The sequence below is a fragment of the Chiloscyllium punctatum genome, chromosome 2 (genome assembly GCF_047496795.1).
Source record: "Chiloscyllium punctatum isolate Juve2018m chromosome 2, sChiPun1.3, whole genome shotgun sequence".
Taxonomy (NCBI): Eukaryota; Metazoa; Chordata; class Chondrichthyes; order Orectolobiformes; family Hemiscylliidae; genus Chiloscyllium; species Chiloscyllium punctatum.
Window position 1 is genome coordinate 607,681 of NC_092740.1, and position 26,399 is coordinate 634,079.

Here is a 26,399-nt window from a genome sequence, read left to right on the forward strand (position 1 = left end):
TAACACTAAAGTTAATGGAGTAGTGGACAGTTTGGAAGAATGTTACAGATTTCAGGGGGATTTGGACAAACTGCAGAATCGGGCTGATGCACTTTGGGAAGAATAACAGGAAGGCAGAGGACTTGGTAGTGTGGATGTGCAAAGTGATCTTAGAGTCCATGTACATAGATCTCTGAAAGTTGCCACCCAGGCTTCTCGTGCTGTTAAGAAGGCATACGGTGTGTTAGGCTTCATTGGTAGAGGGATCGAGATCCGGAGCTGCAATGTCATGCTGCAACTATATAAAACGCTAACATGGCTGCACTTGGAATATTGTGTACAGTTCTGGTCGTCCCATTACAGGAGGATGTGGAAGCATTGGAAAAGTTGCAGAGGAGATTTACCAGGATGTTGCCTGGTCTGGAGGGAAGCTCTTATGAGGAAAGCTCTTTGGTCTGTTCTCATTGGAAAAAAGGCGGCTAAGAGGGGATTTGATAAAGACATACAAGATGATCAGAGGATTAGATAGGGTAGACAGTGAAAGTCTTTTTCCTAGGATGATGCCCTCAACTTGTACGAGGGGACATAATTATAAACTGAGGGGTGATAGATTTCAAAGAGATGTCAAAGGCAGGTTCTTTACGCAGAGAGTGGTAAGGGCATGGAATGCCCTGCCTGCCAATGTAGTTAACTCAGCCACATTACGGAGATTTAAACAATCCTTGGATAAGCACATACATGATGATGGGATAGTGTAGGGGGATGAGCTGAGACTAGTTCACAGGTTGGGGCAGCATTGAGAGCTGAAGGGCCTGTTCTGCGTTGTATTGTTCTATGTTCTACTGTGGTAGTTAGCCTTCTCCCAATTTAATATTTTCACCTGAGGTCTACTCTTGCCCTTACCCATAAGTAGCTTAAAACTTACAGAACTATTTCACTATTCCCAAAATGCTCCCCCACAGAAACACTAATCACCTGGCCAGTTAATTCCCCAATACTAGGTCTAGTATGGCCCCTTTCTTACTTGGACTACTTACATATTGTTTTGGTGCTCACACACATTCTCCCACCATGTCAATACAGAGGAAGTTATCATTATCCACTGCAACAACACTGCTGTTTTTACATTTTTCCATAATCTGCCTACATATCTGTTCCTCTATCACCCAGTAGTCGTTGGGAGGCTTGTATTACAACCCCAGAGTGATTGCAGCTTTCCTGTTTCTGAGCTCTACCCATATGGCCTTGCTGGAGGAGCCCTCATTACAGCTGTGATATTTTCCATCATCAGTTTCGCAATTCCCTCACTTCTTCTCTCTCTCTCGTCATGCTTGCCTGAAAATCAAAATCCTGGAGCGTCAAGCTGCAAGTCGTGTCCCTCTGTCAACTAACATTGTTACAGCATTTTAAAAGGCCAAAAGTAGTCAAAGTAGTCAAACTCCATGTCTGAAATATTTGAGATTGTGAATTTACCTTCAGGAGTGAGTTTAGGCTCATATGCTTTCCTCTTCTTTTGTTTTTCTCTTTTTCTCATTTTTTTGGCAACTGTAAATAAGAATTAAATCAAGTCTCATACTTGGTAAAATTATGAATTTTGATTTAGTCAGTTACAGTCAAGATTACTATAATGAACAGCAAAAAAACAAATCAAATGACAATGCAGGATTGTAGGCATAAGCAGAACATGAAATAGTCAGAAACAATGTACATAGCAAGCAAAGCAGAGAAATATCACAGCACAAACATATGAACTATTCTTAGTCAGAAGGAATATTATATAAACCTGTTTGGAGTCAGGCATGATTCGTAGCACTTTATCCATACTGGCTAGCTACTGAGTCATCATGCTTTTTGAAACATCAGAATTTAATAATCTTTGCAAAAAAAAACATAAGGCTCACATACTTTTAAAACTTGTATGTGACGGTTTTGACCCTGATAGTACAAGTGCAAGCCTTCTTAAGTTCACTGGCATCCCAATATCTAAACATCTTATTTGCCATAAAATTATATACCACAGAAAGTTATAATTTGGTTCATCATACTCAGCCAAGTTTTAGTTATGTAAACGATTGCATTTGACTGCTCTTTCCCCACAGCCTAACAGATGTGCTTGGCACATTTCCTACTGAATAATGGCATAAACCAGAGATGTGGGCGGCACGATGGCACAGTGGTTAGCACAAGTTCCATTAAGTATGGATGCATTTACAATAATGATTCTGCATTCTCCAAAGTTTAGAATAATTAAAGGTGACCTCATGGAAGTTTACAAAATTCTACACAGCTAGACATGGGAGAAGTAATGTTTTCCCTTACTTGGTGGTGGGGTGCCCCAGAACCAGGGGACAGTCTCTTAATAAGGAGTAAGCCAACTAGAATTGAGATGAGAAGGAATTTCTTCATTCAGAGGGTACTAAATCTTTAGGATGGTATGACATGAGGCAAGAGGGAGCCAAAATTAATTGGAAGCGGAGGTCACCAGGAAAGACATTGGAGCAGCAATCACAAGAGTTTCTGTGACGCACAACAGAAATTCATTTTAAGGAAGAATAATCAATGTAAGGGGAGGACAAGGCAACCATGGTTGACAATGGACAGAGACAACATTAATGCAAAATAAAAGTTGGTAGTTAGGAAAGGTAACATTAGCATTCATGTAAAGAGGACAAGAATACAAGAGTAGAAATGCATTGCTGGGGCTGTATAAGATTCTGGTCAGATCATATTTTTAATATTGACAGCAGTTTTGGGAACTGTATCGAAGAAAGTGTGGACTGGCAATGGAGGGGGTCCAGAGGTTTACAAGGGCTTGTCATTGGAGATGGGGTTGCGGTCTAGGTCTATACTCCATGCGGTTTAGAAGGATTTTGGGTGGTTTGGTTAGGGGAGATCTCATCAAGACTTACAGAATACTGAGGCCTCAGAGTGAAGGGACAGCCCGTAGAACTGAGATAGAGAGTAATTTCTTCAGCCAGAGGGTGGTTAGTCTCTGGAATTTACCGCAGAAGGCTGTAGAGATAATGCTCATAGCATTCAAAACAAGGTAGATGAGTTAACGGCAAAAATCATCGCAAAGGAGTATGATTTAGTAGCCTTTACGGAGACACGGTTGCAGGATGACCATGATGGGAATTAAATATCCAGAAGTATCAGACTATTTAGAAGGACAGGTGAAAAGGTAAGGGAGGTGGTGTAGCTTTGATATTTAAAGGATGACATTACAGCAGTAGAGAGAGATGATACAGGTTCAACAGAGAATAACGCTGAATCCAATTGAGTGGAAATTAGAAATTCTAAGAAGAAATTGGTGGGCGGCACGGTGGCACAGTGGTTAGCACTGCTGCCTCACAGCGCCGGAGACCCGGGTTCAATTCCCGCCTCAGGCGACTGACTGTGTGGAGTGTGCACGTTCTCCCCGTGCCTGCGTGGGTTTCCTCCGGGTGCTCCGGTTTCCTCCCACAGTCACAAAGATGTGCAGGTCAGGTGAATTTGGCCATGCTAAATTGCCCGTAGTGTTAGGTAAGGGGTAGATGTAGATGTAGGGGTATGGGTGGGTTACGCTTCGGCGGGGCAGTGTGGACTTGTTGGGCCGAAGGGCCTGTTTCCACACTGTAAGTAATCTAATCTAATCTAATCTAATTGGATAGGCGTAGTCAATAGGCCACCAAACAATAACAAACACATTGGAGTGGCCAATTAATGATTAAATACCTAATGCCTGTAAAAATGGCACAGCAACTATCATGGAGGATTTTAATCTATGTATCAACTGGTTGAACCAGGTTGGTCAAGGCAGCCTCAAGGAGGAGTTCATTGAATGTATCCATAATAGTTTCCACCAATAGTATGCAATGGAACAAGCCATCCTAGGTCCGGGGTAATGAGACAGGAATAATTAATGATCTCATAGTGAGGGATCCTCTTGGAAGGAGCGGTCACAGAGCGGTTGAATTTAGAATATAGATGGAACGTGAGAAGATAAAATCCAATACCAGGGTCCTGTGCTAAAACAAAGAAGGCTACAACAAGATAAGGGAGGAGTTGGCTACAGTAGACTGGAACTAAAGACTATATGATGGGACAACTGAGGAACAGTGGAGGACTTTCAAAGCAGTTCTTAAAGTGCTCAGTGAAAGTATATACCAGAGAAAAAGAAGCACTGTAGGAAAGGGATAATCTACCATGATGTCGAAGGAAATAAGAGACACTACCAAATGAAAAGATAAGGCATATGAAGTGGGAAAGACCAGTGGAAAACTAGAAGATTGGGAAAACTTTAAAGGTCAACAGAAAGCCACAAAAAAGCTATAAAGAAAACGAAGATAGATTATAAGAGTAAACTAGCTCAGAATATGAAGGCAGATAGCAAAGGTTTCTACAAATATATAAAACAATGTGGCGAACAATGTGAACACTGGTCCTTTAGAGGACGAAAAGGTGAATTTAATAACTGGAAATGGAGACAGCCAAGGCACTGAACAGTCTTCACAGTGGAGGACACAGATAACATGCCAGTAACTGATGACAAGGAGATAAAGATAAGTAAGGACCTAGAAACCATCATGGAGTGTCATTTGGGCAAACTAATGGAGCTAAAGTCTCCTAGCCTGGATGAAATGCATCCCAGGGTACTAAAAAAAATGATGGGAGAAATAGCAAATGCACTCGTAATTTTCCAAAATTCGCTGGATTCTGGGGCAGTTCCAGCAAATCAGAAAACAGCAAGTGCGATATCACTGTTTAAAAAGAGGTAGACAAAAGATGGGGAATTATAGGCTGGTTAGTGGAAAAATGCTTCAATCAAGGAAGAAATAGCAAAATATCTCGATAGAAATTGTCCCATTGGATAGATGCAGCATGGGTTCATGAAAGGCAGGTCATGTTTTACTAATCTACTGGACTTCTATGAAGACATTATGAGTGCGGTGGACAACAGGGACCCGGTATATGTGGTGTATCTAGATTTCTAAAAAGCATTCAACAAGGTGTGGCATAAGATAAAGATGCACGGTTTTATGGGCAATATATTAGCATGGATAGAGGATTGGTTAACTAATAGGAAACAAACAGTGCGGATAATGGAGTGCATTGCTGGTTGGCGAAGAATGCTGTGCATCAGGGATCAGTGTTGGGACCGCAATTGTTCACAATTTACACAGGTGACTGAGAGTTGGGGACTATGTGTATTGTGTCAAAGTTAGATGACACTAAGATAGGTGCAGGGGTAAAAGTAGGGGAATGGGTCTGGGTGGGTGCGCTTCGGCGGGTCGGTGTGGACTTGTTGGGCCGAAGGGCCTGCTTCCACACTAAGTAATCTAATCTAATGTAATCAGTCCACATTAGAACCAACGACATTGGAAGGGAAAAGGTTGAGATTCTGAAGGGAGATTACAGAGAGTTAGGCAGAAATTTAAAAAGGAGGTCCTCAAGGGTAGTAATATCTGAATTATTCCCAGTGCTACGAGCTAGTGAGGGCAGGAATAGGATAGAGCAGATGAATGCATGGCTGAGGAGCTGGTGTATGGGAGAAGGATTCACATTATTGGATAAATGGAATCTCTTTTGGGGTACAAGTGACCTGTACAAGAAGGACGGATTGCACCTAAATTGGAAGGGGACTAATATACTGGCAGGGAAATTTGTTAGAACTGCTTAGGAGGATTTAAACTAGTAAGGTGGCAGGGTGGGACCCAGGGAGATAGTGAGGAAAGAGATTGATCAGAGATGGGTACAGCTGAGAACAGAAGTGAGTCAAACAGTCAGGGACAATGTAGGACTAATAAATTAAACTGCATTTTTTTCAATGCAAGGAGCCTAACAGAGAAGGCAGATGAACTCAGGGCATGGTTAGGAACATGGGACTGGGATATCATAGCAATTATGGAAACATGGCTCAGGGACGGGCAGGACTGGCAGCTTACTGTTCCAGGATACAAATGCTACAGGAAGGATAGAAAGGGAGGCAAGAGAGGAGGGGGAGTGGCATTTTTGATAAGGGAAAGCATTACAGCTGCGCTGAGGGAGGATATTCCCGGAAATACATCCAGGAAAATTATTTGGGTGGAACTGAGAAATAAGAAAGGGATGATCATCTTATTGGGATTGTATTATAGACCCCCCAATAGTCAGAGGGAAATTGAGAAACAAACTTGTAAGGAGATCTCAGCTATCTGTAAGAATAATAGGGTGGTTACAGTAAGGGATTTTAAACTTTCCAAACATCGACTGGGACTGCCATAGTGTTAAAGGTTTAGATGGAGAGGAATTTCTTAAGTGTGTACAAGACAATTTTCTGGTTCAGTATGTGGATGTACCTACTAGAGAAGGTGCAAAACTTGACTTACACTTGGGAAATAAGGCAGGGCAGGTGACTGAGGTGTCAGTGGGGGAGCACTTTGAGGCCAGTGACCATAATTCTATTCGTTTTAAAATAGTGATGGAAAAGGATAGACCAAATCTAAAAGTTGAAGTTCTAAATTGGAGAAAGGCTAATTTCGACGGGATTAGGGAAGAACTTTCAAAAGCTGATTGGGTGCAGATATTCACAGATAAAGGGACGGCTGGAAAATGGGAAGCCTTCAGAAATAAGATAACAAGAATCCAGAGAAAGTATATTCCTGTCAGGGTGAAAGGGAAGGCTGGTAAGTGTAGGGAAGGCTGGTAAGTGTAGGGAATGCTGGATGACTAAAGAAATTTAGGGTTTGGTTAAGACAAAGGAGGAAGCATATGTCAGGTATAGACAGGATAGATTGAGTGAATCCTTAGAAGAGTATAAAGGAAGTAGGAGTATACTTAAGAGGGAAATCAAGAGGGCAAAACGGGAACATGAGATGCTTTGGCAAATAGAATTAAGGAGAATCCAAATGATTTTTACAAATATATTAAGGACAAAAGGGTAACTAGGGAGAGAATAGGGCCCCTCAAAGATCAGCAAGGCGGCCTTTGTGTGGAGCCACAGAAAGTGGGGGAGATACTAAATGAATATTTTGCATCAGTATTTACTGTTGAAAAGGATATGGAAGATATAGACTGTAGGGAAATAGATGGTGACATTTTGCAAAATGTCCAGATTACTGAGGAGGAAGCGCTGGATGTCTTGAAATGACAAAAGATGGATAAATCCACAGGACCTGATCAGGTGTACCCAAGAACTCTGTGGGAAGCTAGAGAAGTGATTGCTGGGCCTCTTGCTGAGATATTTGTATCATCGATAGTCACAGGTGAGGTGCCGGAAGACTAGAGGCTGGCAAACGTGGTGCCACTGTTTAAGAAGGGCGGTAAAGACAAGCCAGGGAACTATAGACCGGTGAGCCTGACCTCAATGACGGGCAGGTTGATGGAGGGAATCCTGAGGGAAAGCATGTACATGTATTTGGAAAGGCAAGGACTGATTCGGATAATCAACATGGCTTTGTGCGTGGGAAATCATGTCACACAAACTTGATTGAGTCTTTTGAAGTAACAAAGAAGATTGATGAGAGCAGAGCAGTAGATGTGATCTATAGGGACTTCAGTAAGGCGTTCGACAAGGTTCCCCATGAGAGACTGATTAGCAACGTTAGATCTCATGGAATAGAGGGAAAACTAGCCAGTTGGATACAGAACTGGCTTAAAGGCAGAAGACAGAGGGTGGTGGTGGAGGGTTGTTTTTCAGACTGGAGGCCTGTGACCAGTGGAGTGCCACAAGGATCAGTGCTGGGCCCTCTACGTTTTGTCATTTACATAAATGATTTGGATGCAAGCATAAGAAGTACAGTAAGTAAGTTTGCAGATGACACCAAAATTGGAGGTGTAGTGGACAGCGAAGAGGGTTACCTCAGATTACAACAGGATCCAGATCAGATGGGCCAATGGGCTGAGAAATGGCAGAAGGAGTTTAATTCAGATAAATGCGAGGTGCTGCATTTTGGTAAAGCAAATCTTAGCAGGACTTACCATTAAGTGTATAAGGTCCTACAGAGTGTTGCTCAACAAAGAGACCTTGGAGTGCAGATTCATAGCTCCTTGAAAGTGGAGTCGCAGGTAAATAGGATAGTGAAGGCGACATTTGGTATACTTTCCTTTATTGGTCAGAGTATTGAGTACAGGAGTTGGGAGGTCATGTTGCGGCTGTACAGGACATTGGTTAGGCCACTGTTGGAATATTGCGTACAATTCTGGTCTCCTTCCTATCGGAAAGAGGTTGTGAAACTTGAAAGGGTTCAGAAAAGATTTACAAGGATGTTGCCAGGGTTGGAGGATCTGAGCTATAGGGAGAGGCTGAACAGGCTGGGGCTGTATTCCTGCAGCATCGGAGGCGGAGGGTTGACTTTAGAGGTTTACAAAATTATGAGGGGCATGGATAGGATAAATAGACAGTTTTTTCCCTAAAGTCAAGAACTAGAGGGCATAGATTTAGGGTGAGAGGGGAAAGGTATAAAAGAGACCTAAGGGGCAACTTTTTCACGCAGAGGGTGGTACGTGTATGGAATGAGCTGCCAGAGGATGTGGTGAAGGCTGGTCCAATTGCAACATTTAAGAGGCATTTGGATGGGTATATGAATAGGAAGGGTTTGGAGGGATATGGGCCGGGTGCTGGCAGGTGGGATTAGATTGGGTCGGGATATCTGGTCGACATGGACAGGTTGGACCAAAGAGTCTGTTTCCATGCTGTACATCTCTGTGACTTTAAGTTAGTGAGGCACAACCTCCCCTGCTCAAATCCATGCTGATTATCACTTCTAAACACTTCTAGATCTGGTCACACAAAACCTTTTCCAATAATTTTCCTTATCATTGACATGAAACTCACAAGCCTGTAATTTCCTGGATTATCCTTCTTACCATTTTTAAACATTGGGACACATAATGAGATATATAACATATGATGTTTAAATAAATTTTGCAAATTGGAATCTTAGAATACTAGTGGATAATCAAGAATGACTATCCAGAAAGAAGCAATTCCATTATGAGTTAGTAAATTACCAATCTCACTAAAATGCTCCTTTTTGAGGAGGAGCTGAAGCAGTAGCATGCAGGAGAAACCTTCTACTAGAAAGAAAAGGCTGACAGTGATGCTCAGTGCAACAGAGCAAAATACACCTGGTGCTAGAGATCTCAAAGATCGTGTGGAGGGCTGTTGAATGTGGCAACAGGACATTGACAGGATGCAAAACTGGGCTGATAAGTGGCAGATGGAGTTTAACCTGGAAAAAGTGTCAATTCATTCACTTGGGAAGGTCAAATCTGAATGCAGAACACAGGGTTAAAGGCAGGATTCTTGGCAGTATGGAGGAACAGAGGGATCTTGGGGTCCATGTCTATAGGTCCCTCAAAGTTCCCACTTAGGTTAATAGGGTTGTTAAGGCATATGGTGTGTTGGCTTTCATTAGCAGGGGAATTGAATTTAAGAGTCACAGGGTTATGCTACAGCTCTATGCAGTCCTGGTTAGATCACACTTGAAACATTGTGCTCAGTTCTAGTCACCTCATCATGGGAAAGATGTGGAAGCTTTAGAGAGGGGGCCCAGAGGAGATTTACCAGGATGCTGCCTGGACTGGAGAGCATGTCTTATGAAGAAAAGTTAAGGGAGCTAGGGCTTTTCTCATTGGAGCGAAGGTGATGAGAGGCATAGATAGACTGGGTAGACACAGACTTTTCCCCCACAGCAGAAATGGCTATCATGAGGGGGCATAATCTTAAGATCATTGGAGGAAGGTTTAGGGGAGATGTCAGAGGTAGGTTCTTTACAGAGTGGTGGGTGTGTGGAATATACTGCCAGCAGTAGGCAAAAGTGAGTACTGCAGATGCTGGAGGTTAGAGTCAAGAGTGTGGTGCACTATCTGCACCACCCTCCCCTTTGACCTATCACCTTTACCCCCACCTCCATCATCTACTGCACGCTCGGCTACCTTTCCCAAAACCCTACCCCCTCCCAGAGGCTCCCAGCCTCATTCCTGATGAAGGGCTTTTGCCTGAAATATCAATTTTCCTGCTTCTTGGATGCCACCTGACCTACTGTGCTTTGCTAGCACCACACTCTTGCCAGCAGTAGTAGAGTCAGATACATTAGGGACATTTAAGCGACTCTTGGATTGGCATGGTAGTACAATGAAGGATATGTAGTTTAGTTTGATTTTTCAGCAGGGTAGAAGGCCGGCACCACATGAAGGGCCAAAGGGCCTGTACTGTGCTATACTGTCCTATGTCCTAAAAGCAAAGCACTGACAAAACTCAGCAGATTTTTCACTGTGGAGAGAGAAAGAGCTAACTTTTTGAGGCTCAAGACACTTATTTTGAACTTAACAGGAACTGAAAACTGCATGTGGGGTCAACACAGGGCTTCATACAGGCTTGTTCCAAACCTGACATCATAGACATAAAGAATAGTATCATCTTTGTAAAAGGCAGGTGCAACTCAGTCTCATGCTAATGAAACAGCACTGCAGGTTGTTTCTGTGCATGAGCTCTCATTGCTTCCGTTACAGCAATGCCCAGAAAACACAGCTGGGTAGGCAAAAAGTAGGAAAAGTATGTGCAGCAAGTAGAAGTGTGGGAAAAGATCAGGGAAAGATGTCACACAACAAAAAGGTAAACAGTTATGGCAGTGTATGTAAAGAGAAATAGATCACAGAATCACAAGAGGAGACCATTCAATCCATCACAGCTACACCAGAGGTGGTGTTAATGGTAGGTCTTTTCCTGACTTTTCCTTCTCTTCATGTAAAACAAAGATTTCCAGCTTTCTTCAGTTCTGAAGTAGTCCCGCTGTGCTAGTCTAACACCAGACTGATTCCTGTGATGACAGAACTGAGGTATGCGAAGAGATGGAATGGTTAGGACTATACTCGCTAGAGCTTAGAAGAACGAGGAGGAATCGGAGAGAAATCTACAAAATTCTAACAGGAGGAGACAGGGCAGATGCAGAAGGATGGTCCAATAATAGGGGACTAGGCCATTTAGGACTGAGACGAGGAGCTAGCATTCTGATACCACCTTTGAGTCAACACATTATCAGGCAAGAGCCTTGTACACAAACACCCCTTTTTAACAGAATCACAGATGTGTACCTTTTCAGTTCTTGCTTGCCTATTTTTGTGTCAGCAAATTCAACAACCATACTTTAAATCCCTTTATCTAAATTATTCATACAATGCGTTAAATGTTGAGGCATCAGCATTGATTCTATGATACACCACTCATTGTACCTTGCTATAGTAAGAGACCATATATTTTTCATAGTTAGAACAAAAAACTGAAATGCAAATTGGACTGCTGGAATTGGAACACCAGAAACACACTTAACTTGATTATCAAAAGCTGTATTTACTGCTTAGCTGTGCAATGCAATATTGCTTTTTTAAGCAATAAAATGGAGAATTAGATTGGAGCAGCAGCAAGAACCTTTTAAGTTAGAGACATCCAGCAGTGTTACTCTAGGCGGTTACACAGTGTTTTAGTACTCTGCAGCTCAAAATGAGAGAGAAAAAGACATCTGAGCCTGCAAACAGAAAACCAGCATCGCCCACTCTGAGTGGGGGAAAAGACAGATAAAATAAGAATCCTTGAAAGGATTCATACATGAAAACGACAGACATTCACTTGATCAAAGAATGCCTCTCATGCTGCAGACAACAGCATGGCATCATTGCTAAAATCAAAAGGGCTGAAAGAAAATAACTTTTCACCTCATGATCCAGACTTCTGATCCTCGGAATTTTGGTTACTGGCAATTCTTTTTCCAGCTACAGTATGGACATTAAACCTTTTGTCAATGTGTTTTGATTGTGTGTATGATTTAGGGTTTTGAAGGGCTTTAATGTAAATTGCATAGATTAGAAATATTTTCACTGTTCTAGTTAAAGTGATGAGATGTCATAAGTGGTTACTTTTGTGTGAATTGCTTTTTCCTTCGTAGCAATCAGGTAATCAAATTGGTCATTCTGGTGGCCTTATTGGGATACTATAAGTTTACGCAAAATGTAACAGCTTGTGCAACAATGGATCGTGATTATCAGTGCACTCCTCCTAGTAAATTCATGACACCAACTGAATGCTTACAAGCAGTCTGTCAATCTCTAAGATGTTAAACTCGACAAGCTAAGCTCGAACTTTCTGCAATAACTTTCAATGCAGATCCTTATCAAAGGCCTTATTGCAAAATCTTATTGCAAATAATTTTGCATTCAGATGAAGCTGCTTCAAATTTTACACTTTTACCATTTTTCACTAATTTGTCTTCATTCAGTGAAATCAACATACATTGATTCATTTTCTCTAACTTAATGTTCTCACCTGCTCCATCACCATTGCTTGTCCAAACTTTTTCTACCTCTTGTTTCAGTTATTTGATTTGCTAGGATCAAGTCACAGCTGGTTCTAGTAAAATGTGTCCCAACAGATCATCCCCCTCACTCCTTGCCTCACACAGCAAGTATTTGAAATTCCAACAAATGACTGACAATTAATTAAAAGCTTTGAAAGAAAATTGGTCCAAATAGACCCTGTAGCAGTAAATGTTTTACAATTTTAAATCGCCTTATCCATCTCAGTTGATGAACTCCACAATGTCAGTAAAGGGTCTACAAAGCCACAATTTAAATATCCAGCGCAAGTGTACTTTTGGTGACAAATGAGTTGCAACATAAAAATTAAAGTCTGCCCATTTCTATAAATTCTGATTTATTTGATTGTCAAGAAATGCACTCTTACTATCACTGAGACTGGGAGGGGGGGAGTCCTCCTCCGATCCAGGGCTACACTCCCGATATCTGCTTCCTGAGCTACGTCTGCCTTCAACAGAATAGTTGCTTCTTCGTATTTCATTTAGAATCCGACGGTCGTGTTCTTCACATTCCCAGGCTTTATCCACTCCTCTGTCTTTCTTGTGCCTCTTCCTGGAAGCTGAAAGTAGAGATTTCATATTAGCATTTAATCATTTTGTAAAGATTCTTTTGTAGTGCCTGCTTTTGGAAACTACAGCCATGAGTCAATATTTTTAATGCTTTTATAGTTAAACGCAATGTGATTTGGCAACTCAACCAAACCAATCCATGATAGGTATGTATCTTTCAAATGATAAATTTGTTTGTAATGACACAATATTACCCAACCTATGTGTTACTATTTTTTAAAATAGTTACCTTGCATTTTATTGTAAGAGTTTCTTAGGATGTTCAACTGCAATTTGCATATTTATAGGATTGTTGTCACCCTCAATAAGCTGACTTCTTGGACGGTTGTAATCCATTTGATGTATGGACACCCACAATATTGTTCTGGAGTAGGTTCCAGAAAGTTGACCACCACTATTCAATAACAAGATGCAAGGATGGCAGAGCTTAGATCTAATGCACTGGCTTTGGAATCACCTTGTTGTCTACTGTAAGCTGCTTTGTAATTTGACACACAAGTTATCATAGAATCACACAGTACAAAGGACATCTTTCCACCCAGTACGCCCATGTCTATTTCCCACTTTCTAGCATTTAGCCCATAGCCTTGAGTGTTATGACTTTTGAAAGGTTGTGATGTTTCCCACCTCAACCATCCTCCCAGGCAGTATATTCCAGACTCTCATCACCTTCTGGGTGAAAGAAGTGTTCAAAGTCCCCTTTAAGTCTCCTGCCTTTAATCCTAAAACTGTGCCCCCTTGTACTGAGCCATCAATGAAAAGGGAACTGCTGTTTTCTATGCTCAACATAATCTTACACATCCCTATCAGGTTCCCCCCACAACCTCTTTTGCACCAAAGCAAACAAGCAAAGCACTTCCAAACTCTTCTTTTTAAACTAAGATATTCCATCCCAGGCAGCACCTTGGGGAATCTCCTCTGCAATCCTTCCAGTACAATGACATCCCGCCTATGACCAGAAATGCATGTAATATATTCCAGGTTTGTGGAATGTTCCTCAGGAGGTTGGTGTGACACGATGGGCTGAATGGCTTGCTTCCACGCTGTAGAGATTCATGATTCTATTCTCTTCACCCTCCTTAAAATATGGAACCATATTAGCTGCCCTCTGACACTTCCGTGGCTAGAAAGAATTGAAAATTTGGGCCAGGGGACCGGTGATTTCCTCCCTTGTCACCCACTTATAGCCTGATGTACAACTCATCCTTGGAGATATATTCACTTTTAAATCCAATAAAACACTGGATATCTTTGAACATTTGGGACTGGATAAGACAACTTGGGAATATACAAGGAACAAAGGGAGCAAACAACATTGTCCCTGGAGTTGTCTAGGAAGTGCAGGCGGAACTTAAAGCAATTAAGAAAGCAAAGAGGGGGCATGAAAAGAGCACCAGCTGGCAAGATTAGAGGGGATCCCAAGATGTTCTACAAGCCCATCACGGGGAAGGGAAAAAAACACAGGGAAAGGATAGGGACCCAGGGGGCAATCTGTGCATGGAGCTGAAGGTTATTGATTGAGAGTTTTAAATTAGCACTCCATATCGGTCTTTACTCAGGAAAAGGGGGATGTAGGTACAAATTTGGGAAGAGGCATTGAGAGGTTCTTGAACAGGATGTTCAATTGCAGTTGAACATCCTAAGAAACTCTTACAATAAAATGCAAGGTAACTATTTTAAAAAATAGTAACACACAGGTTGGGTAATATTGTGTCATTACAAACAAATTTATCATTTGAAAGATACATTCCTATCATGGATTGGTTTGGATGAGTTGCCAAACCACATTGATCACAGGGAGCAAGAAGGCATTGTAGGTTTTGGTGGGTTTAAAAGTGGACATATCTCCAGTGAGCCACCATGCCTCATTGAAATGTTCTGCGAGAGATTTACCCTCAAACCACAGTTCGGAGTTTACTTTAACCCAGACTTGCCTTATTTAAATAAAATCAGCCTTGCCCCAATCTGAAACCCTTTTTGGCAGACCATCTTTTTCCTTTTCCATAGCAAATTTAAGTAGAATGGTGTTATGGGCACTGCTGATAAAATGCTCCCCCATTGCCACCTCAAACATGTCTGGCTTCATTCCCCAAAATTAAGTCCAGCTCTACACTGCCCTTAGTAGAATCACCACATTTTGATATAAAAATCTTTTCTGAACATATTTCAAGAAATGTGCCACCTTGAGACTCTTTATACCATGATTATCTCAATTAATGTTGAAGAAGTTGAAGTTCCGTAATGTAATTACCACATTGATCATTTTATATGCCTCAGTGAATTGACTGCATGGCTGCTCAATTGCTCGCAGATTATTTGGGGGCTTCTAATATAGGCCTAACAACACGACTGTTTTTTTAAATTCTTAAGCTCTATCCATAAGGCCTCATTTGACATACTGTACCTTTAACTAATTATGCAATACCACGCCTTTTCCGAGTTCTTATACCTCAGAGGGCTGAGTTTCTAGTCCTTCCCATCCCTCAATCACATTTATGTGACGCAACATAATCACAATTCCATTTGTCATCCACACCATAAGGTATCAACCAAGCAACTTTGGGTCTGGAGTCACATACAGGGAAAACAAGGCAAGGATCAGATTTCCTTCTGTAGAGGAAATATCTGATGGAACTTTACAATAGTTGTCCATTAACTCTTAACTACAGATTTATTTTGGGATTTGGAACCACGGCCCACAAACATTACTTAGGTCACTGGATTACTAGTCCAATGATAATACCACTAAAAGATAAAGAGATTAAGGAGCATGGAGAGAAAGTGAGTGTGGGATACTGAAATTGCATGATCAGTCACGATCATATTGAATGGTGGCGGGGGCCAAATGGCCTACTCCTGGACCTATTTTCTATGCTTCTATAATATCTGCCTGTTCTTATCTTGAATAATCAAATGTTTTAATCGGACGATTTTCTCAAAGTTATTCCTCAAGTCTCTTCTAAAACTAAATGTTTTTCCATTCCTTACACTCCCCGCCAGCCTAGATCTCTAGTGTCAAAATACCTTTTATTAATTTTTATTGCTATTCTATTTTCCAAGCTTACTCAAACAGTAAGGATACTTACATTCAAAGTCACTGTCATTATCACCCTCATCTGAGCTGATTTCTGCATAGTTTGGCTTTTCCTTCACCGTACTGCGTTTCCGTTTGTTCATTTTGACACGCTCACAAAGTGGCATTGTAGATTCTATCTCAGCGAGGAGATCAGGGGGCAGTTCCTTCAACACAGATTGATCAATACCACCTGCAATGATACAGCATCAAATGGTGTTAAAATTAATTTTAAATACCTAAAGTTACCTGATGATCAATTCAGAGCTGTTGAAAACAGGCTTTACAGTATTGAAGCCGACTAGCTGACCCTGTTCATGTCACTCCACCTACACAATTTAAATCATTTATTGTGGTTTAATAGAGCATTTATTCTAGAGAAACACATCAGACAATCCACAAAGCATGATTTACAGTGTACTTCAATTGTGAATCTCTTACTAGAAGTAGCAATGAGACTATTTCACAGGTGTCAGGAATTAACAATTAACTTTTCCAGCTGTTAGCAGAGGGCTCGTGATGCAGTGGTAGCATGCCAGCCTCTGAGGTGGGTCTGGGTTCAATTCCCATCTGCTCCAGATGTAATAACATCTCTGAACAGGGTGATTAGAGAATATTCAACAGATATAGATTATTAGCCAACCTAAAGGAACTTGAAGACTATCTCCTCAAAATTCAGTCATCCCCTTCTCCAGCTGAACTACTTGTGAGACACAGCCTTAAACAAATCATCTCTAAAGTGGTTTCGAAACATATGGTTTTTCAAAATGGTTGGAAGAGTACTTGGATACAAACTGCTTTGAATAACATATTCCATTGTCACACCTGATTGGGACTGAAGCATAATCAAAAGGTAGGTAGACTAATTCCAAAATAGGAGAATTGGCATGTTCAATTTTGAAATCAAAAAATGTCTTCGAAGACAAAGTATTATGGAGCCAGATCAATGGCATTAAAGGTACAGATCAGCAATCATTTGATTGAATGAAGAACATTCAGTCCTGAATTCTTATCTGAAGAGAGGTGGCTGCTCAAAGCTATTGATTTTGTACTGATCGGTTCTAACTTGAGTCGCAGTTTTCAAATTATCACAACTTTTGCTAACAGAGAAAAGGATGTGATTGATTGGCAAGTCTACTGAAATTGAATTGTTGGCATGAACAAAACAATGGGGAGAGAATGGCCACAAGCTCCTTGGTCGTTTACAAAAACTGCAAGGCTTGAATGTATTTATTTTGTTTCCAAAGTACAGACCCTATTCCTCGAGTGAGGCCTATATTGTTTCTAGCAGGTACAAATAAGCAACACAAGTTTGACCTTATTGCAGTGAGTGCTTGCAACCAATGGGTAAGAAAGTTTAAATATCTTTGGTATAAATCCGATTTTGTTATGGCCGGTATTTAGCTAAAAATCTTCATTTAATTTTTGAAGTTCCCAGCCTTAAGCAGAGTTTTAACAAGGCAAAGGAAGAGCAACTGAACTTAATTCAAAGAAGCAACTTGAACCAGGAATCACAGGTTACGGGGAAAGTGCATAGATGGACATGAGGAATGTCAAGGAGAAAGTGAGGACTACAGATGCTGGAGATCAGAGCTGAAAATGTGTTGCTGGAAAAGCGCAGGTCAGGCAGCATCCAAGGAGCAGGAGAATTGACGTTTTGGGCATGAGCCCTGCTTCAGGGCCATTCCTGAAGCAGGGCTCATGCCCGAAATGAGGAATGTCAAATCAACAATGACCCTACTGAATGGTGCCTGAGGTTTGCGGGGTCGAACAGCCTACTCCCAGAGAGATTGGGATGGGGACGACAAGAGGGAGAGCGCGAGAAAGGCAAGGCCACCCAGAAAGCAGGAATACAGAAACCTTAGCTTTTCCAATTGTCCAATAAGCTGAGGTCATTTCAGCCTATTTCAATGACAGAATGATTTACAAAGTGGACATTGTGGTACAGGAAGCAATACAAGTAGAAAGAAAAATACAGTGGTAGTAAGGGGCAGTAGTCTGAGATTTAAAATGTTCTCTGAGGCAAAGAGCCAGAGTCCAAATGGCTGAGTTGCCTCACTGCCAGGGCTTAGACATTTGTTTAGGACTAGAGAAAATTTCTAGCGGGAGGGGGAGATTCTAGTCATTGTGGCCTATGTAGGTACAAGTGACATAGCCAGGAAAAGGAAAGAAAGGTTCTGCATAGTCAGTATGAAAAATGCATGGCATGTCTCAGACTGGTTGTGCTAAAGTCAGGCACAGGCACCAGAAGTTATCAGTGATGCTCAGATGCCTTAACAATAACATGGTAGGGTGGTGACAATACGCAAGTAGGAAGGAGGAGAGGTTCCTCATGCGTTTTGCTTCCAATCTCCATCCTTCACTCACATTTCACCTGATCCATCTCTGACTCTTTGCTTTCTTAACTCCATCGTTTTGACTCCTCAGGATAGGCCTTTCACTAATATCCATTACAAGCTCACCAGCTGCCAAAGTTAACTCCTTTCACCCCCTTCCCCGCAAGGATTCTATTTCATTTTCTCTGTTTCTCTATTTCACCTACTCTGATGATGCCACTTTCCACCCTCCAACCCACTGTCCTTTTTCCTCAAAGGATTCCACATTCCCAAGTGGTTGACAGAGTCTTCAGCCATGGTCAACCAATCTCTCATAGTTCTGCCCTCAATCTTTTCCCCTCCTTCCCAGAACAACTGCATAAAGTTCACCAAGGAGGAAGAAACCGACAACAAACTTGCATTCCTGGACGTCACAGTCCAAAGAACAGACAACAGAGAATTACAAACCTACATGTACAGAAAACCGACAAACAGTGACCAAATACTTAACTACACCAGCAACCATCCCAACACACACAAACTAAGCTGTATCAGAACTATTCCAAAAGCCACCTCACACTGCAGCACAGACGAACTTCTGAAAACAGAGGAGAACCACCTATACAACGTATTCAAGAAGAACGGATACTCAAAAAATACAGTCCCCAGATTCCTCAAGAACAAACCATGACAAGCAGACCTAACACAGCCAGAAACCCTAATCACCTTACCATACAAAGTAATTTCAGAAATGACAGCCAGACTGCTAAGACCCCTCGGAATCTAGTAGCACACAAACCCACCAACACTCTCAAACAAAAACTAACAAACTTAAAAGACCCAGTACAACCCATGGACAAAACCAACGTCATCTACAAAATTCCATGCAAGGACTGCCACAAACACTACGTAGGACAAACAGGAAGAAAGTTAGCCACCAGGATACATGAACACCAGCTTGCCACAAAAAGACATGACCCTCTCTCCCTCGTAGCCCTACACACGGATGAAATAAACCACCATTTTGACTGGGACAACACATCTATCCTGGGACAGACTAAGCAAAGACATGCCAGAGAATTCCTAGAGGCCTGGCACTCCAACCACAACACCATAAACAAACACACAGATCTAGATACCATCTATCAACCCCACAGAAAATGAACAGGAAATGACATCACCACAAACTCCAGGAACCCCATCCAGGACAAACATATAAATAGAAAGCAGGAGACAAGAGCTTGTCTTCACTTGGAGGTCACCACTGATGTTACCTAGCCAGGTAATGAAACTTCTGGATATCAAACCTACAGCTCAGCGAGCAAACCTACACCCTAAACTGGATTCCCCTTGTCCTGACTTTGCACTCCACTTCACTTTCAAAGGATCATCTGCCATTTCTAGTACTAGATATCACAACCAAACATATTAGATTAGATTAGATTAGATTAGATTACTTACAGTGTGGAAACAGGCCCTTCGGCCCAACAAGTCCACACCGCCCCGCCGAAGCGTAACCCACCCATACCCCTACGTCTATATCTACCCCTTACCTAACACTATGGGCAATTTAGCTCCCCTCCAATTTCAACATTCAGCAGGGGCTGCTCCCTCCAGAATACCTTGAACCATTTCTCCATCAGTCCTAACTTCTCCGAATGCGATCACAGAAGATGTAATACATACCCATTCATCTCCTCTCTGTCCAAGGCCCCAAACACACTTCAATGTGAAGCAGCATTTTAATTATACTTCCTTCATTTTAGTCGACTACATTTGTTGCTCACAATACAGACTGGGTGCCTGCTGTGTGAAACACCTCTGCTCTGTTCATAGGAATGACTGACCTCCGTGTTGCTTATTATTTCAATAAACCACCTTGCTCACATGTGAGCATTCCTATCTCAGGCTTACAGCAATGACCCAAAATAAAACAACGAAAGTTCAAGGAACAACACCTCAGTTTTCCACTTAGTCAAACTATAGCCTCGAGATCTCAACGCTGAATTCCATAACTTCAGAAACTGGTCTATTGTCTATTTTTCCTTACAGTCCCTGTCTTGTTTGCGTCTTGTTTACTCTGAACGTAAAAAACCCATTTGTCCCCCTTTCACAGCTCAGTTTGCATTTTACATCTCTTTTCCTCTTTCACCACCGTTGACAACCCCTTTATCTTTTACACCAGACTTCTACACCATCTATCCCCTGCTCTTCCTCTGCCTCAAAAACTATATAAAAGATTGCCAGCACCTTCCTGTTCTGAAGAAGAATCCAACCTTTCTCAAAACATTAATTCTGCTGCCAGACCTGTTGAGTTGCTCCAGCATTCTGTTTGTCATAGAGTTGGAGTCATACAGCACAGAAACAGACCCTTCGGTCTAACTCATCTATGCCAACCAGTCATCACATTGTGACCTAGTCCCATTTGCCAGCATTTGGCCTACATCTTCCTAAGCCTCTCTACTCGTGTACCCATCCAGGTGCCTTTTAAATGTTGTAATTGTATCACTTCCTCAGACAGCCTGTCCCATGAACGCACCACTCTGTGTGGAAAAAGGTACTCCTCGTGTCCTTTTTAAATCTTTCCCCTCTCACCTTAAACCCCTGTCCTCTAGCTTTGGACTCCCCTACCCTGGCAAAAGACATTGGCCATACATCCTATCCATGCCATGTCATCATTTTATTAACCTCTATACAGTCACCCCTCAGCTTTCAACATTCCAGGGTGAAAAGCCCCAGTCTATTTAGCAACTCCCTATAACTCAAACCCACAAGTCCCAGCAGCATCTTGTAAGTATTTTTTGCACCCTTTCATGTTTAACATCCTTTCTTCCTTTAGACCGGTGACCAGAATTGTATGTAGTATTCTAAAACATGGCCTCACCAAAGTCCGTATACAAAAGCAATATGATCTCTTAACTCCTATACTCAATATTCTGCCCCTGTCATTGAAGGAAGAAAGGTAATAGCCTAGTTGTAATGTCACTGGACCAATAATCCAGAATCCCAGGTTTAAATTAACTCTGCAGGAGAATCAGGAAACCAGAAGAGAATATTAGAAAGCAATAAGATTCCTGGTTACAAGATGTTAAGGAGGCATATGTGACACTTGCTTTCATCACTAATGGCAGAGGGTAGAAGAGCAAGGCGGTAAGTCTATAGTTGTATAGAGTATTGGTTAGACCACAACTAAAACTGTGTGCAGTTCTGGACACCTGATTAATTGAAGGGTGTGATAGCATTACAGGGGGTACAGAGGATGTCCACCATGAATTTGGCATATAAAAAAAAATTTTCTGAGCGAACATCAGTTCTGAGAAAAAGTCACTGGATCCAAAATGTTACCTGATTTCTCTCCACAGACCCTGTCAGACTGGCTGAGCTTTCTCGGCTATTTCAGTTTTTGTTTCACCAGGATATTGCCAGAGATGGAGAAACTGAGCTAGGAGTGACTGGATAGGCTTGGATTGTTTTCTTTAGAGCACTGATGATGGAAGGGGTGGGGTGGGGTGGGGTGGGGAAGGAGGAGGAAGAAGAGAGGAAACAGGCCTTCGGTCCAACAAGTCCACACCGACTCTCCGAAGAGTAACCCACCCATATATTTACCCCTGACTACTGCATCTGACCCTATGGACAATTCAGAATGGCCAATTCATCTGCCCTGCAGATCTTTGGATAGTGGGAGGAAACTGGAGCACCCTGAGGAAACCCATGCAGACACTGGGAGAATGTGCAAACTCCACACAGACAGTTGCCCGATGCGTGGTATGTATGCTGTGTAAATGTGATGGGCCAAAGGGCCTTTACTGTACTGTATGATTATGACTAGAGAAGATAGCCAAGGGAAAAAGGAGAGTTGACATTGTTGGGTAATAAGAGAATTTGTAGCATTGGAGAAAGATTGTTGTCAAAGTGCATAATTGATATATATATCTTAATATCAATTATTTGAGAGTTTGGACTCTGAACTAGTTGCAAGTAGACTTTCATCTGTGAAGAGGGAATTTAATAATCAACTTACTGGAATCTTGACTTTCTTTAAACCAGTACAAGAGATGAGACCCTGGGGAGGTAAAAGGAATTTGCTTTCTCAGTCTTAGAGGGAAAAAAAAGCATCGATAAGCACTGATTTGCTTTCGATTTACAAGCAGCAAGATTTTGATTTTTGCCGAGGAGTAGACACCATACCTTCAAAAGCTTGTACATTTGGTTTGAAGAATTATATACATGTTATGTCACAGGTGGCAGCCATTTGGCCCATCATGTCTATGCCAACTCCTTAAACAGAGTACCAATCACCTGCAATTTCCCAATAGCTTTGCATATTATTTACAGCCAAACAGTCATCCAATGATCTTTTGAATGCCTCAATTGAATATGCCTCCACCATATTTTCAGACAGTGCACTTCATACCATAACTACTTGAATGAAAAAATTCTCACATCTTTGCTTCTTGCGCACATCACTTTAAACCTACGTCCTTTTGTTCTTGCTTCATTTGAGAGCTGGAACAGCTTCTCCCCATCTACTTTCTCCAGCCTGTTCAGTTTTTTTTTGTAAAACTATGAAGTCATAAAATTATAAAATCCAGAAAAGCCCGGTCGGTCCATCAAGTCTGTGCCCACAAAAATACACTAAATCTACATTAGTCCAAATTTCCAGCACTTGGCTGACAGTCTTAAAATGTTGTGACATTTCAAATGCTCACTCAAATATTTTAAGGTTACCTGCCTCAACTACCCTCCCATTCCATGCATTTCAGACCCCTACCATCCTTAGAAAAAAACTCAAGCTCCCTCTAAACCTGCTCCCTTTCACCTTAGAAGTGTACCCTCTCGATCTAAGACCATTAAACCAGAAAATACAGGAGCAGAATTATATCATTCAGCCTGTTGAGCTATTGTCATTCGATTATGGCTGATAGGTTTTACAGTGTCATTCTCCTGCCTTTCCCCGATAATCTTTGATGCCATTACTTATCAAGAACCTATCTATCTCTAAGTATACTCAATGACTTAGCCTCCACAACTTTCTGCAGCAATGTAGTCCACAGATCCTTCTCATCTCACATTTAAAAGGAGGGAAAAAGGGAGGAAGGGTGAGTGGGGAGAAGTAGGAAAGGTTACTTTTGTCCCTTCAACAGCTGCTTTCTACCCACCGGAAGGTTATTTGTGACCTCCTCAGCGGAGACTGATGTAAAGTATTTGTTCAATCGGTCTGCCATCTTTTTGTTAGGCGAAAGTGAGGACTGCAGATGCTGGAAATCAGAGCCTAGATTAGAGTGGTGCTGGAAAAGCACAGCAGGTCAAGCAGAATCAGAGGAGCAGGAAAATCGACGTTTTGGGCAAAAGCCCTTCATCAGGGTGCTGCCTGACCTGCTGTCATCTTTTTGATGTCCATGAAGAATTCACCTGATTCTAACTGCCAGGACCTCCATCTGCCTTCCCCAGTCTTTTTCTCTTCACATATCTATAAAAACTGATTACAAAAGTTTCTACGTTTTTCGTAAGCTTACCTCCATATTGTATTTTTCTCTTCCGAAGTAAACCCTTTGTCCTCCTATATATTTCCTCTTTGGCTTTAACACGATCCCTGATTTCTCTTGTCAGCAATCTTCCCTGTTTTACTCTTATGCCTGATAGACAACTTTTGAAGCTCATCCATGTGTTCTTTAAATATCTGCCACTGCCTACACACTGTCAACCCCTTCAGTATCCTTGGCCAGCTGCTCGTTGGATGCTGCCTGAACTGCTGTGCTCTTCCAGCACCACTAATCCAGTTTATCTTAGCCAATCCATGCCTTATACCATCAAAATAAGTTTAAGGACCCTGTCTCAGATTTAACTGTGTCCCTCTCCACCTTCATAAAGAATTCTATCATATTTTGGTCACTCTTCCCCAAAGGATCTCTCCCAACAAGGCTGCTAATTAATCCTATCTCGTTACACAATTCCCAGTCTAGGATGGTTTGCTCTCTGTTGGTTCCTCAACATATTGGTCGAGGGAATCATCCCTCATATATTCCAGGATATCCTCTTCCATCACATTGCTACCAGTTTGGTTAGTCCAGTCAACATGCAGACTGAAGTCATCTTTAATAACTGCTGTACCCTTATTGCGTGCATCTCTAATTTCCTGTTTAGATACAATCCTCAACCTCGCACCCACTGTATTCATCTTGGCTATCCTGCCTTCCTAACTCCGACTAACATATAACATTGGTAGCAATCCCGAGATTACTACCCTTGGAGGTCCTACTTTTTAAACTCCAACGCCCTAAATTCAGCTAGTCAGACCTTAACTATATTGTTGATACCTTTATGCACCACAACAGCTGCCTGTTCACCCTCCCCCACCAGAATGTCCTGCAGCTGCTTGGAGACATGGCCATAGCAGATGGTGGAATTTGAATTCAATAGAAATCTGGAATTAAAAAGTCTAATGATGCCCATGAATCTATTGTCAACTGTCAAAAAAATCCATCTGGCTCACTAATGTCCTTTATGGAATCAAGCTTCCTTCTTTACCTTGTCTGGCCTACATGTGACTCTTGACCTACAGCAATGTGTCTGACTCTTAACTACTCTGTGGGCTATTAGAGATGGCAATAAATGCTGGCAAGCCAGTGATGCTCTCATCCAGTCTACGAGTGGGATAAAAAGTGAGAGACATTTACAACTTTCCAATCCTTAGAAATCACTCCAGAATCTGTAGAACTTTGGAAGGTCGTTACGAAAACACCAACTATTCTATAGTCATCATCGTCAATCCTGTAGTCACCATCGTCAATATTCTGTGATGTAGACTATTAGGTCCTGGGAAATTATCTACTTTTAGCCCATTAATTTCCCCAGTACAATCATCTTACCAGAATCAATGGCCTTCAACGCCTCATTCCCCCTCACCATTTAGTTCACTGCTTCTGGGAGATTTATTGCATGTTCCTCCATGAAAACAGACAAAATAATCATTTGGTTTTTCCCATAATTTTTTTACTCCCCATTATAAATGCTCCTGACACTGCCTGCAGTGGATCCACATTCATTTTAGCCAAACTTTTCCTTTTTACGTACTCATAGAAACTTTCACAGTACTTTTTTTAAAATCTAGTTTACACTCATAGCTTACTCTTCCTTTCCTTAACAGTTCCTTGGTTCTCCTTTGATATATTCTAAATACCTCCCTTTCCTCAGATGTACTGCTATTTCTGGCAACTTTATAGCCCTATAACTTTTAATCTTAACTATGAACTAGGCACAGTTCACCAACTTCTGTTGAGCTTTTGCTGTCTGAATGAATGCACAGCTGTTTTAAATCATGTATCAGTTCTTTAAAGGATAACCACGCAAAGTAACAACTTTAATTTTTTCATTCATTCTGAGGGCATGGGTGTCACTAGCTGGCCAGTATTTATTGTCCATCCCTAATTGCCCAGAGGGCAGTTAAGATTGCTGTGGGTCTAGAGTCACACGTAGGCCAGACCAGGTAAGGATTTCAGCTTCCCTCCCTAAAGGGCAGTAGTGAACCAGATGGGTTTTGCCAACAATCATCAGTGGATTCGTGGTAACATTAGATTCTTACTTCCAGATTTCATTTTTGAAATTCAAATTCCACCATCTGCCATGGCAGGATTTGGACCCAGGTGCCCTGCACATTACAAGCCTGGAAGACAGTGTTGAGTGGGGTCCCACAGGGCTCTGTTCTTGGGCCTCTGCTCTTTGTAATTTTTATAAATGACTTGGATGAGGTGGTTGAGGGGTGGGCTAGTAAATTTGCCAATGTCACAAAAGTTGGAGGTGTCATCGATAGTATCGAGGGCTACTGCAGGCTGCAGCGCGACAGACAGGATGCAGAGCTGGGCTGAGAAATGGCAGATGGAGTTCAACCGTGATAAATGCGAAGTGATGCATTTTGGAAGGTCAAACTCGAATGCTGAATATCGGATTAAAGACTGGATTCTTGGCAGTGTGGAGGAACAGAGGGATCTGGGTGTGCAAGTGCATAGATCCCTCAAAGTTGTAACCCAAGTGGATAGGGTTGTTAAGAAAGCATATGGTGTTTTGGCTTTCATTAACAGGAGTATAGAGTTTAAGAGTTGTGAGGTTTTACTGCAGTTCTACAAAACCCTGGTG

General features: G+C 41.8%; 1 protein-coding gene across 6 annotated transcripts in view; it reads right to left on the bottom strand.

Moving 5' to 3' along the window:
* The window catches only part of LOC140493806 (nipped-B-like protein), a 523,989-nt gene that overhangs the window by 307,452 nt on the left and 190,138 nt on the right, over nucleotides 1–26,399 (bottom strand). For all 6 annotated transcript variants that reach the window (XM_072592747.1, XM_072592718.1, XM_072592708.1 and 3 more), the window contains 3 exons: nucleotides 15,965–16,144; nucleotides 12,677–12,868; nucleotides 1,453–1,524 (listed from right to left, as the gene is read on the bottom strand). In XM_072592747.1, coding sequence (XP_072448848.1) covers nucleotides 1,453–1,524; nucleotides 12,677–12,868; nucleotides 15,965–16,144 — 444 coding nt within the window. The remainder of the gene's footprint in view (nucleotides 1–1,452; nucleotides 1,525–12,676; nucleotides 12,869–15,964; nucleotides 16,145–26,399) is intronic.